The sequence below is a fragment of the Scyliorhinus torazame genome, chromosome 8 (assembly GCF_047496885.1).
Source record: "Scyliorhinus torazame isolate Kashiwa2021f chromosome 8, sScyTor2.1, whole genome shotgun sequence".
Lineage (NCBI taxonomy): Eukaryota > Metazoa > Chordata > Chondrichthyes > Carcharhiniformes > Scyliorhinidae > Scyliorhinus > Scyliorhinus torazame.
Genome location: NC_092714.1, coordinates 63,525,406 through 63,538,985, shown reverse-complemented (window position 1 = coordinate 63,538,985; position 13,580 = coordinate 63,525,406). Strand labels below are relative to the sequence as shown.

The window sequence follows — 13,580 nt, the reverse complement described above, 5'->3', positions numbered from 1 at the left end:
CGCTCGAGAGTTACAAGTTAGCTAGGAAGGACCTAAAGAGAGAACTAAGAAGAGCCAGGAGGGGACATGAGAAGTTTTTGGCAGGTAGGATCAAGGATAAGGTAAGGTAAGAGGGGATGGAGGCTAGGCCAGTTGCATGCTCCTCCTGTAGGATGTGGGTGGTGAGGGATACCACCGGTGTCCCCGCTGACGATACCTGCGGGAAGTGCACCCAACTCCAGCTCCTCAAAGACCGTGTTAGGGAACTGGAGCTGAAGCTGGATGAACTTCGGATCATCCGGTAGGCAGAGGGGGTGATAGAGAAGAGTTACAGGGAGGTAACCACACCCGAGGTACAGGACAAGAATAGCTGGGTTACAGTCAGGGAAAAAAAAAACAACAGGCAGACAGTGCAGGGATCCCTCGTGGCCGTTCCCCTTCAAAACAAGTATACCGTTTTGAATGCTGTTGGGGGGGATGACCTTCCGGGGGAAGGCCCTAGCGGCCAGGTCTCTGGCACTGAGTCTGGCTCTGGGGCTCAGAAGGGAAGGGGGGAGAATAGAAAAGCAATAGTTGTAGGAGATTCAATGGTTAGGGGAATAGATAGGAGATCCTGTGGTCGCGAGCGAGACTCCTGGAAGGTATGTTGCCTCCCGGGTGCCAGGGCCAGGGGTGTCTCGGATCGTGTCTTCAGGATCCTTAAGGGGGAGGGGGAGCAGCCAGAAGTCGTGGTGCACATTGGTACCAACGACGTAGGTAAGAAAAGGGGTGTGGAGGTAATAAATGAGTTTAGGGAGTTAGGCTGGAAGTTAAAAGCCAGGACAGACAGAGTTGTCATCTCTGGTTTGTTGCCGGTGCCACGTGATAGCGAGGCTAGGAATAGGGAGAGAGTGCAGCTGAACACGTGGCTGCAGGAATGGTGGAGGAGGGAGGGCTTCAGGTATTTAGATAATTGGAGTGCATTCTGGGGAAGGTGGGACCTGTACAAGCAGGACGGGTTGCATCTGAACCAGAGGGGCACCAATATCCTGGGAGGGAGGTTTTCTAGCACTCTTCGGGAGGGTTTAAACTAATTTGGCAGGGGAATGGGAACCGGATTTGTAGTCCAGCAACTAAGGTAGCCGATATTCAGGACGCCAAAGCGTGTAATGAGGCAGTGGGGAAGGGAACACTGACAAAGGAGAGTACTTGCAGGCACGGAGATGGGTTGAAGTGTGTATACTTCAACACAAGAAGCATCAGGAATAAGGTGGGTGAACTTAAGGCATGGATCGGTACTTGGGACTACGATGTGGTGGCCATCACGGAAACTTGGATAGAAGAGGGGCAGAAATGGTTGTTGGAGGTCCCTGGTTATAGATGTTTCAAGAAGATTAGGGAGGGTGGTAAAAGAGGTGGGGGGGTGGCATTGTTAATTAGAGATAGTATAACAGCTGCAGAAAGGCAGTTCGAGGAGTATCAGCCTACTGAGGCAGTATGGGTTGAAGTCAGAAATAGGAAAGGAGCAGTCCTTGTTAGGAGTTTTCTACAGGCAATAGTAGCAGAGATGTGGAGGAACAGATTGGGAAACAGATTTTGGAAAGGTGCAGAAGTCACAGGGTAGTAGTCATGGGTGACTTTAACTTCCCAAACATTGAGTGGAAACTCTTTAGATCAAATAGTTTGGATGGGGTGGTGTTTGTGCAGTGTGTCCAGGAAGCTTTTCTAACACAGTATGTAGATTGTCCGACCAGAGGAGGGGTAATATTGGATTTAGTACTTGTTAATGAACCAGGGCAAGTGAAAGATTTGTTAGTGGGGGAGCATTTTGGAGATAGTGACCACAATTCTGTGGCTTTCACTTTAGTAATGGAGAGGGATAGGTGCGTGCAACAGGGCAAGGTTTACAATTGGGGGAAGAGGAAATACGATGTTGTCAGACAAGAATTGAAGTGCATAAGTTGCGAACATAGGCTGTCAGGGAAGGACACAAGTGAAATGTGGAACTTGTTCAAGGAATAGGTACTACGTGTCCTTGATATGTATGTCCCTGTCAGGCAGGGAAGAGATGGTCGAGTGAGGGAACCATGGTTGACAAGAGAGGTTGAATGTCTTGTTAAGAGGAAAAAGGAGACTTATGCAAGGCTGAGGAAACAAGGTTCAGACTGGGCGTTGGAGGGATACAAGATAGCCAGGAGGGAACTGAAGAAAGGGATTAGGAGAGCTAAGAGAAGGCATGAACAATCTTTGGCGGGTAGGATCAAGGAAACCCCAAGGCCTTTTACACATATGTGAGAAATATGAGAATGACTAGAGCGAGGGTAGGTCCGATCAAGGACAGTAGCGGGAGATTGTGTATAGAGTCTGAAGAGATAGGAGAGGTCTTGAACGAGTACTTTTCTTCTGTATTTACAAATGAGAGGGGCCATATTATTGGAGAGGACAGTGTGAAACAGACTGGTAAGCTCGAGGAAATACTTGTTAGGAAGGAAGATGTGTTGGACATTTTGAAAAACTTGAGGATAGACAAGTCCCCCGGGCCTGACTGGATATATCCAAGGATTCTATGGGAAGCAAGAGATGAAATTGCAGAGCCGTTGGCAATGATCTTTTCGTCCTCACTGTCAACAAGGGTGGTACCAGGGGATTGGAGAGTGGCGAATGTCGTGCCCCTGTTCAAAAAAGGGAATAGGGATAACCCTGGGAATTACAGTCCAGTTAGTCTTACTTCGGTGGTAGGCAAAGTAATGGAAAGGGTACTGAAGGATAGGATTTCTGAGCATCTGGAAAGACACTGCTTGATTAGGGATAGTCAGCACGGATTTGTGAGGGGTAGGTCTTGCCTTACAAGTCTTATTGAATTCTTTGAGGAGGTGACCAAGCATGTGGATGAAGGTAAAGCAGTGGATGTAGTGTACATGGATTTTAGTAAGGCATTTGATAAGGTTCCCCATGGGAGACCTCTGCAGAAAGTAAGGAGGCATGGGATCGTGGGAAATTTGGCCAGTTGGATAACGAACTGGCTAACCGATAGAAGTCAGAGAGTGGTGGTAGATGGCAAATATTCAGCCTCGATCCCAGTTACCTGTGGCGTACCGCAGGGATCAGTTCTGGGTCCTCTGCTGTTTGTGATTTTCATTAATGACTTAGATGAGGGAGTTGAAGGGTGGGTCAGTAAATTTGCAGATGATACGAAGATTGCTGGAGTTGTGGATAGTGAGGAGGGCTGTTGTCGGCTGCAAAGAGACATAGATAGGATGCAGAGCTGGGCTGAGAAGTGGCAGATGGAGTTTAACCCTGAAAATTGTGAGGTTGTCCATTTTGGAAGGACAAATATGAATGCGGAATACAGGGTTAACGGTAGAGTTCTTGGCAATGTGGAGGAGCAGAGAGATCTTGGGGCCTATGTTCATACATCTTTGAAAGTTGCCACTCAAGTTAATAGAGCTGTAAAGAAGGCCTATGGTGTGCTAGCGTTCATTAACAGAGGGATTGAATTTAAGAGCCGTGAGGTGATGATGCAGCTGTACAAAACCTTGGTAAGGCCACATTTGGAGTACTGTGTACAGTTCTGGTCGCCTCATTTTAGGAAGGATGTGGAAGCTTTGGAAAAGGTGCAAAGGAGATTTACCAGGATGTTGCCTGGAATGGAGAGTAGGTCTTACGAGAAAAGGTTGAGGGTCCTAGGCCTTTTCTCATTAGAACGGAGAAGGATGAGGGGCGACTTGATAGAGGTTTATAAGATGATCAGGGGAATAGATAGAGTAGACAGTCAGAGACTTTTTCCCCGGGTGGAACAAACCATTACAAGAGGACATAAATTCAAGGTGAATGGTGGAAGATATAGGGGGGATGTCAGAGGTAGGTTCTTTACCCAGAGAGTAGTGGGGGCATGGAATGCACTGCCTGTGGAAGTAGTGGAGTCGGAAACATTAGGGGCCTTCAAGCAGCTATTGGATAGGTACATGGATTACGGTAAAATGATATAGTGTAGATTTATTTGTTCTTAAGGGCAGCACGGTAGCATTGTGGATAGCACAATTGCTTCACAACTCCAGGGTCCCAGGTTCGATTCCGGCTTGGGTCACTGTCTGTGTGGAGTCTGCACATCCTCCCCGTGTCTGCGTGGGTTTCCTCCGGGTGCTCCGGTTTCCTCCCACAGTCCAAAAATGTGCAGGTTAGGTGGATTGGCCATGATAAATTGCCCTTAGTGTCCAAAATTGCCCTTAGTGTTGGGTGGAGGTGTTGACTATGGGTAGGGTGCTCTTTCCAAGAGCTGGTGCAGACTCAATGGGCCGAATGGCCTCCTTCTGCACTGTAAATTCAATGATAATCTATGAGTAATCTAGGACAAAGTTTCGGCACAACATCGTGGGCCGAAGGGCCTGTTCTGCGCTGTATTTTTCTATGTTCTATGTTCTATAACCCAAAAGCTTTCTATAGATATGTCAGGAATAAAAGAATGACTAGGGTAAGAGTAGTGCCAGTCAAGGACAGTAGTGGGAAGTTGTGCTTGGAGTCCGAGGAGATAGGAGAGGTGCTAAATGAATATTTTTCGTCAGTATTCACACAGGAAAAAGACAATGTTGTCGAGGAGAATACTGAGATTCAGGCTACTAGACCAGAAAGCTTGAGGTTCATAAGGAGGATGTGTTAGCAATTCTGGAAAGTATGAAAATAGATAAGTCCCCTGGGCCGGATAGGATTTATCCTAGGATTCTCTGGGAAGCTAGGGAGGAGATTGCTGAGCCTTTGGCTTTGATCTTTAAGTCATCTTAGTCTACAGGAATAGTGCCAGCAGACTGGAGGATAGCAAATGTTGTCCCCTTGTTCAAGAAGGGGAGTAGAGACAACCCCGGTAATTATAGACCAGCGAGCCTTACTTCTGTTGTGGGCAAAATCTTGGAAAGGTTTATAAGAGATAGGATGTATAATGATCTGGAAAGGAATAATTTGATTAGAGATAGTCAACACGGTTTTGTGAAGGGTAGGTCATGCCTCACAAACCTTATTGAGTTCTTTGAGAAGGTGACCAAACAGGTGGATGAGGTTAAAGCAGTTGATGTGGTATATATGGATTTCAGTAAAGCGTTTGATAAGGTTCCCCCCGGTAGGCTACTGCAGAAAATACGGAGGCATGGGATTCAGGGTGATTTAGCAGTTTGGATCAGAAATTGGCTAGCTGGAAGAAGACAAAGGGTGGTGGTTGATGGGAAATGTTCAGACTGGAGTCCAGTTACTAGTGGTGTACCACAAGGATCTGTTTTGGAGCCACTGCTGTTTGTCATTTTTATAAATGACCTGGAGGAGGGCATAAAAGGATGGGTGAGTAAATTTGCCGATGACACTAAAGTTGGTGGAGTTGTGGACAGTGCGGAAGGATGTTACAAGTTACGGAGGGACATAGATAAGCTGCAGCGCTGGGCTGAGAGGTGGCAAATGGAGTTTAATGCAGAAAAGTGTGAGGTGATTCATTTTGGAAGGAATAACAGGAAGACAGAGTACTGGGCTAATGGTAAGATTCTTGGCAGTGTGGATGAGCAGAGAGATCTCGGTGTCCATGTACATAGATCCCTGAAGGTTTCCACCCAGGTTGAGAGGGTTGTTAAGAAGGCGAACGGTGTGTTAGCTTTTATTGGTAGAGGGATTGAGTTTCGGAGCCATGAGGTCATGTTGCAGCTGTACAAAACTCTGGTGCGACCGCATTTGGAGTATTGCGTGCAATTCTGGTCGCCTCATTATAGGAAGGATGTGGAAGCATTGGAAAGGGTGCAGAGGAGATTTACCAGAATGTTGCCTGGTATGGAGGGAAGATCTTATGAGGAAAGGCTGAGTGCTGTTTTCGTTAGAGAGAAGAAGGTTAAGAGGTGACTTATTTGAGGCATACAAGATGATCGGAGGATTGGATAGGGTGGACAGTGAGAGCCTTTTTCCTCGGATGGTGATGTCTAGCACGAGGGGCCATAGCTTTAAATTGAGGGGAGATAGATATAAGACAGCTGTCAGAGGTGGGTTCTTTACTCAGAGAATAGTACGGGCGCGGAATGCCCTGCCTGCAATAGTAGTGGACTCGCCAACACTAAGGGCATTCAAATGGTCATTGGATAGACATATGGACGATAAGGGAATAGTGTAGATGGGCTTTAGAGTGGTTTCACAGGTCGGCGCAACATCGAGGGCCGAAGAGCCTGTACTGCGCTGTAATGTTCTATGTTCTAACTCTCATGTTTAAGGAAAATGTTATCAGTCTGAGGCCATCTGTCCCTACCTCTATGTCGTCCTGATTGGTTTGGGTGAGTTTCAAATACATTTGATTGTATAGTTAACTGTCAATCCTCAATGTGCAACATAAGTTTTAAATGTTTCATGTTTGAATTTTTGTGTGTGCTATGGAATGTGATTTTGTGCTGTAATCGAGTCTGGTTCTTACTGGTTTTCTGCTGACTCACATTTTATTCATATTCTGAACAATGGTGGATTCATTTTGTTATGGTGCTCACTCTGACCTTGATCTGATTACTGGTACGGCTCATTTTTAATATGAAACTAATTTTGAATTCTGTTCATCAGAACAATAGTCAGTTCATATTGGCAGTAAAAATGTTGCATTTATCTCCAGCTAGTTTGTGGATGTGTCAAGTTCTGTACCTCTGTTCAAGTTATGTGTTTTGTCATGACATAAGGTTATGAATACTGAAATCCTTTCTTTAAAATGGGTTTTAAGACTGGGCTTTGATATTTACATTAGAAAATTTTTTGTTTAGCACAGGGCTAAATCGCTGGCTTTGAAAGCAGACCAAGGCAGGCCAGCAGCATGGTTCGATTCCGGTAACAGCCTCCCCGAACAGGCGCCGGAATGTGGCGACTAGGGGCTTTTCACAGTAACTTCATTTGAAGCCTACTTGTGACAATAAGCGATTTTCATTCATTTTCATTTAATTTCATTTCAAAATGGCCTACTACCTATCACAAATAGCTGATTTCCTTCAAGCAGGAACTGATTATCTGACCACTGTCGACTACTTTTTGGACTACCAGGACTTAGACTAGCTGACTTCAACAACAACAGAAGGAATAGTAGAATTCCTGAAAGCGCACTTCAATCATTACAGTATTTCAGACATTATGATGAGTAACAATGTCCCTCAGTTCACAAGTTAAGAATTCGTCTGATTCACTTAAGATTGGAAAATTCAACATGACACATCATTACCACACTATCTCCAGTCAAGTAGAAAGGCTGAGGTGGCAGTGGAAATCACCAAAGGAATCATCAAGAAGTTGCACAAATGGAGCACAGGTATAAACAAGGCCATCCTCAAGTGGAGAAACACACTGACCAATGGCATGGAAAGTAGTCCAGTCGAAAGACTAATGTCTTATCACATGCAAACGACTCTTGCAGGAGAAAAAAAAGCTACTGAAACAGAAGTAGTTACAGGTGTAAGGAGAAAAAAATCAAGGTGAAGTGGCAGAAAGCCAAATTTCATTTTAACAAAACTGCCAAACCATTGCCAGAGCTGAGTAATGGAGAGTCAGTCAGGGTGCAAACCTTCGATGCTCGGGTGTCAGTCCACATGGAAACTTGTGAAATGCATAGAAAAATTGTCACCTCGATCGTATGCAGTGGAAGTGAATGACCAAATATACCATCACAACCGTAGGCATATATGAATAACAAGTGAAGCTGTCTCTTCACAGAAATTGGCTAGTCAGGAAGAAATCTCACCAGTTATACTTAGTGCAAAACTGCATTCAATCCCAGAAGTCCACGCTCCCAAGAATGATAATAGAACCACAACTGTTACACTGCAGTAAGTGCAACGGGAACAACAGTTCCCGAAGTGGGAACTTCATCCACACAAACAGCCAGTGACAACACGCCGCGTACCATTTTAAGCGGCCTGCGTGATTTAATGGCTCTGTATGCAATGCAGGTTCAGAGACTGACTAGTCGAACAAGCAATTGTTAATGGATGAGAACAGGAGGTGTATTTTGAGTAACTTGGGTAACTCAGTTGCACATGATCATGCATACAAATTTGTCCTTCATTCGGTAGGAAAAGGGGGAAGTTTGTGTCTTCTATTCGTAAGCTGCCTTTTTAGAGATCATTTCAATAAGAATGATCACTGAGAATGCATTATGGCACTTAAACACAAAACAGTGGCTGAGCTTTCAATTACCTAGGCCCAAAGCTTAGAAATTCTGGGCGGGATTCTCCCGCAATCGGCGGGATGGCCTGACGCCGGCGCGAACCATTCCGGAGTCGGGCCACCTGGAAGTTGCGGGATCCTCCGCACTAATGGGGCTGTGTTGGCGCCGGAGGGGTTGGCATGCGCCAACCGGCGCCAAAGTGCCGCCATGGTCCTGCACTTGCGCGGAACCGCCGGCGTGTTCTGGCGTATGCGCAGAACCGTCGCCATGTTCTTGCGCATGCACAGGGGGTTTCTTCTCCGCGCCGGCCATGGCGCAGCCCTATAAAGGCCGGCGCAGAAGGAAGGAGTGCCCCCACGGCACAGGCCTGCCCACAGATCGGTGGGCCCCAATCGCGGACCAGGCCACCATGAGCCCCCCTGGGGCCAGATCCTCCCGCGCCTCCCCAAGGACTCCACTATACGGCCTTCCAGCTAAGTTCCGCCGTGTGGGATCATGTCCATTTCACGCCGGCGGGACTGGCCAGGAACTGGCGGACGTACGGCCCATCGGGGCCCGGAGAATTGCTGGGGAGGCCGCTGTTACCGGTCCCCGACCGGCGTGGTGTAAACCCCTGATACACCATCAATTATACATGAGGCAAGTTGCAGAAAACAAAGTAATGGTTTTAATACTCTAAGATGTAGCCTGTCTGCTGCTGAACCCAGACTGGAGACAGGGCTACAGATCAGTCAACTATATACAAAACCCAGTGGGGCGGAGCCACGGAAAAACAATATATAACACAGTGAGTAACAATGGAACAAACAGTAACAGAGAATATATACAGCGCTGTAAGTAACAGTGGAAAAATAGTGGAACTACAATAACAGTGGTTCACCACAATCCCGCCCCTGCCCGAAAACCGGCGCTGGAGAATACGGCAGCCGTCGTTGGAGCGGCAGGGCGGGATTCACACCGTCCCCTGGGGATTCTCCGACCTGGCGGAGAATCCCGCCCTCTATGTCTAAACGTCTCTAACTCCCCTCTCATCTTTTTAATATGCTTCTTAAAACCTACTTAAATGACAGCTTTTAGTCACCTATCCCAATAAGTCCTCATGTGGCTTGTTTTCAAATTTTGTTTGCTAATTGCTCCTGTGAAGTGCTTTGGGAGCTTTTACAAGATAAAGGTGCTAAATTTTTGTTCTTGTTACGAATGAGGCAGCTTGTAAAAACTGAAAACTGTTCAAACATTTCAGCTGCCATTTGAAGAAACAAGTAATTTCCAACATAGTTACATTTAATTAACAGATTTTTAATTTAAAAAAGAGGATGAGATGTCAGTTATATGAATTTCATATGTATAGTAATATTTTTTTATTATTTGTAGCCTGGGAATGCAATAACAAACCAGGATTTTCCATAAATTGTTGTAATTCTAATTACTACAAATACAGTATCATGAAATAAAATGTTATACAGAATTTGTGTTGATGATGAACCTTGACTGCACTTGCTTAAACCATCAATCCATATTTTATTTCATACTGACAAAGAAATCTTGTTTGAAAGAATGGCCCAGAGTTTAATTGCCTCTGCTGGCATAAAAGGATGGGACAAGTTTAAATAACAACTGTTTTCTTCCTCCACTGATCTTGCTTCCTTCACAGTGCATTCCATATTAACCAGTTTTTAAGCAGGAAAAAAGAAGGCTCCTGCTTTACATATGCAGATCTGTCCCGATGGTTTCATCAGGATACAATCTGTAATATGATCAGAGCCTGAACAAAGGGAATATAGAGTTGGCACCTCTGTCGGCAAACCTACCAGTAGCCAGATCCAGAGCTAGAAAAGTCATTGGTGATTCTTAAATTTATTTTCACATTTTTGTGTGGGGCAGGAGAGCTCCTTAGAACTACTTTAAACTGGGTAAACCATTCCCCAATCACACATCCTGCTCCAACACCCCACCCTTCTTCTTTTTGCTGTACCTGAAACGCCTCAGATACTTCAACCAGTGTATTATCAAACGTTTCACCCAAGTGCCCTTATTTTCGAGATGAACAAAGGACAAAACAGGTTCACATTCTTTTACTCAACAAAGTATGAGTCAGACTCACAGCTGAGCTTTAGGCTTTAGTGAAGGAGGCTGGCAGGCTACGATCGCTCAATGTGGATGTCTTCTCTGCGCTTCAAAACCCAGGGTCCATTCTTCTTGTGATGGTTGTGCCTGGGGGACTCCCAGGTTATCGTTGAGGATCTGTTCTGATGTTCCTTTCTTTATACTGGTATGCTGGCATTGAGCCATAGGGAGATGCCCACAACTGGCTATTGTCCCACCCAGACCCCAACTTGTTAATGGAAAACACAGGATACTCATGTTTATCCAGGACAGTTCAATCAAGACACATTGTTCTGTGAAACACCCTCGCCTGACCAGCCATCAGCTCATTATGGAGTCTAATAATTTCTTTTGTCTGTTCTTCGTCCTGCTGCAAAGTTGATCACCTGTGTCTGGAAGTTCGTTACATACTCATAGCATGGTCTTGTTCTTTTGTGTAAAGTGGGAATCACAAAGTCCATATCGCGATAATGAGTTTATGCATTGACTTGACTGCTCTTGCAGATGGCCAGCCAGGGCCTCATGTGACAGCTCCAGTTCCTCACCTATGCGTCTTGTCAGCCTGTTCCCATTTCCACACCTTCATCCATTATAAACCTGCAGCTAATATTGACTTTTGAGTGACAGGGACTAGGCTCAAGTGTCCCTAGTTGTGTGTAGACTTTTGGGATAGTCTATTGGAAAGGAAGGATGAGGCACCAGAGACTGAGGTGGCTGACGCCTTCCCTGTGGGTTCCTCGAGGAGCATTCCTGCTTTTCCTTAGCATTCCTGCTTTTCCTCTAGGGTTTACAACCCTCATGGATTAACCAGGGGTTTACTGGAATCGGCATCTATTTCCTGTGACCATTGAAAGCAATCTAGGAAATTTAGGATACCAAATGTTAATAGATATAGATAGAGTGAATGTGTAGATGTGCTTAGCCAGAGCTTTTGTCTGGGTGGGCTGATGGCCAATTCTACTTTCACGTAGAGGTGGTGGCATCTAGAGCTCCAGGCTTCACTGCTGCCAGGATGGCTGACAGACCAATGGCTGGAGTTAAGTGGAGGGCAGATGAAGGTCGGAGATTATGGCACTTTGCCTGGAATCTGTCCAGCCAAAGTTGGTAACCCCACAAGAAAAGGATTAAAAACTTAGATTAAATGGCTTCTTTTGGTCATGGATCTTCCTCTCACTATCTTCAGCTAGCTTCCCTACAATGCCCCCCCTCTCAGATCACTATTTAAATTACAAATAGAGTTCAATGACATCACTGGATCCGATGTATATATTTAAAGAAGGACCCCACTGGTTTCAATCGATACCATTGTTTCCTGTTCAACAGAGTGGATTAAAATTAAAGATATCTGGATCCAGGAGAATTGTTATTTGTTAAGTCACCCGCCAATGTTAACTGGCCATCCAACTGATAAGTTCTGCAGAACAGATGACTTTAAAACTGCCCCTAAAAAGTCTGTATTTATCCGTTACAGTTTGCTGTTATTGAAGAGCCAGTCAGAAGAAAAGTCAATACAGTATCCATTGCTGGTCCCATAGCAGGTGGTATATTGACGAAACCAACACGAGGCTTTGAGTTGTTTCCAGGAAAAGTGAATTTTGGTGTCCTCCAAGAGGGTTTTACTTACAGCTACAATGTCTTACTGAAGAATGTCGGAATAGACACCTGCAGGTATTTTATTCTGTATCTTATGTTCACGTAACAAATTAAATTGAGAATAAAATGTTTTTCCCTATCTCTTTTTAATTGGAAAATGCCACTCTTGAATAGGAAATATCATCACCGAGAGATGGAAGGGCTATTAAGCACATGCATGAATCTCAATGGGCAAGATAAAGACTAGGGCCTGGCACCAGCACTAACTTAAGCTATTTGGATGATGCTGAGCTCGAGTCTTGCTGGTGAAAGGACAGTATAATAGACTTATTCACTACGAGATCCCAGGAACAGTGCTATTTTTTTCTTTATTCCTTGATGTGAGTGATGCTAACAATACCAGCTTTTGTTGCCCTTCAACTGAGTTGCAGAGGGCAGTTAAGACTCAATCATATTTCTGTGGATCTGGAGTCACATGTAAGCCAGACCAGGTAAGGTTTAGGGATTTCCTTCCCTAAGGGGCATTAGTTAACAAGATGGCTTTTTTACAACATTTTATTAATTTAATTTAAATTCCACCAGCTGTTCTGGTGGGATTGAACCCAAGTCCCCAGAGGATTAACCTGGGCCTCTAGATTACTTGACCAGTGACATTACCACTACGCCACCATCTTTCCCTGAGTTACCATCTAACCTTAATTATTGTTTGTGCATGGTTGACAGTAAACAGCTAATGCCAAGGATCGGTAAGAAAATACACCACCTAATTTTCCTTTTCTGTGTAGATGTTACTGATATGGTCAAGAAGAAGTTGATTTGTTGGGCAGCACGATGGTGCAGTGGTTAGCACTACTGCCTCACGGCTCCGAGGTCCCAGGTTTGATCCCGGCCCTGGGTCACTGTCAGTGTGGAGTTTGCACTTTCTCCCCGTGTTTGCATGGGTTTTGCCCCCACAGCCCAAAGATGTGTAGGGTAGGTGGATTGGCCACGCTAAATTGCCCCTTAATTGGAAAAATGAATTGGGTACTCCAAATTTATTTAAAAAAGAAGAAGCTGATTTGTAACATACTAAATTGCTGCTATCAGAGCCTTCAGATCCCTGGGTTCATACTGGATCCCCTTTCGAAAACTCTCAGCTCCACCACTGCCCTGATTGACTTTGACCCTGAAAAGCCATCTCTTTGATTGAGCTTTTAGTTGTTCCTGCTAATAGCTCCTTCATTGGATCAGCATTCATTTCTGTCTATGCTTCTAGGAAATGCCTTGGAATGTCCCTCCATGCTAAAGGCATGGTATAAATGTAAGTTGTTGTCACTTTATATTGCATTCTGCCATGAGTGGTTGAAAGTGGATTTCCTGTTTGTAATCCTAATTTCACTTGTGTTTTTGAGGGAGACACAAAGTAAAACTGCAATGATTCCTAAAACAGCTTGCCACCTACAAACGATAGAGGGAAATCATTGTTAGTCACTCTTGTGTAACTTAAGTGCAGCAGTAGGCTTGCGCACAAATCCACCTAATCATTGCCAGAGTATCACCTGTTATGGCTTCTCTTAGTTCTCCAATAGCATTGACTCTGGTCTCCCTCAAGGATCAGTCCTTGGTCCCCTCCAATTTCTCAGCTAAGTATTGGCAACATCATCAGAAAACACAGCCTCGGTTTTCATATGTGTGTTGACAACACCCAGCTCGAGCTCACCAACACCTCCCTTAACTTCTCTACAGTTGCTAAATTATCATAATGCTTATCAGGCATCTAGTACTGGATGAG

The 13,580-nt window shown here is 45.0% G+C and overlaps 1 protein-coding gene across 1 annotated transcript in view; it reads left to right on the top strand.

The window, feature by feature from the left end:
* The window catches only part of spag17 (sperm associated antigen 17), a 382,475-nt gene that overhangs the window by 325,312 nt on the left and 43,583 nt on the right, over positions 1-13,580 (top strand). The window contains exon 49 of the mRNA XM_072513741.1: positions 11,688-11,884. Within this exon, the coding sequence (XP_072369842.1) occupies positions 11,688-11,884 (197 nt within the window). The remainder of the gene's footprint in view (positions 1-11,687; positions 11,885-13,580) is intronic.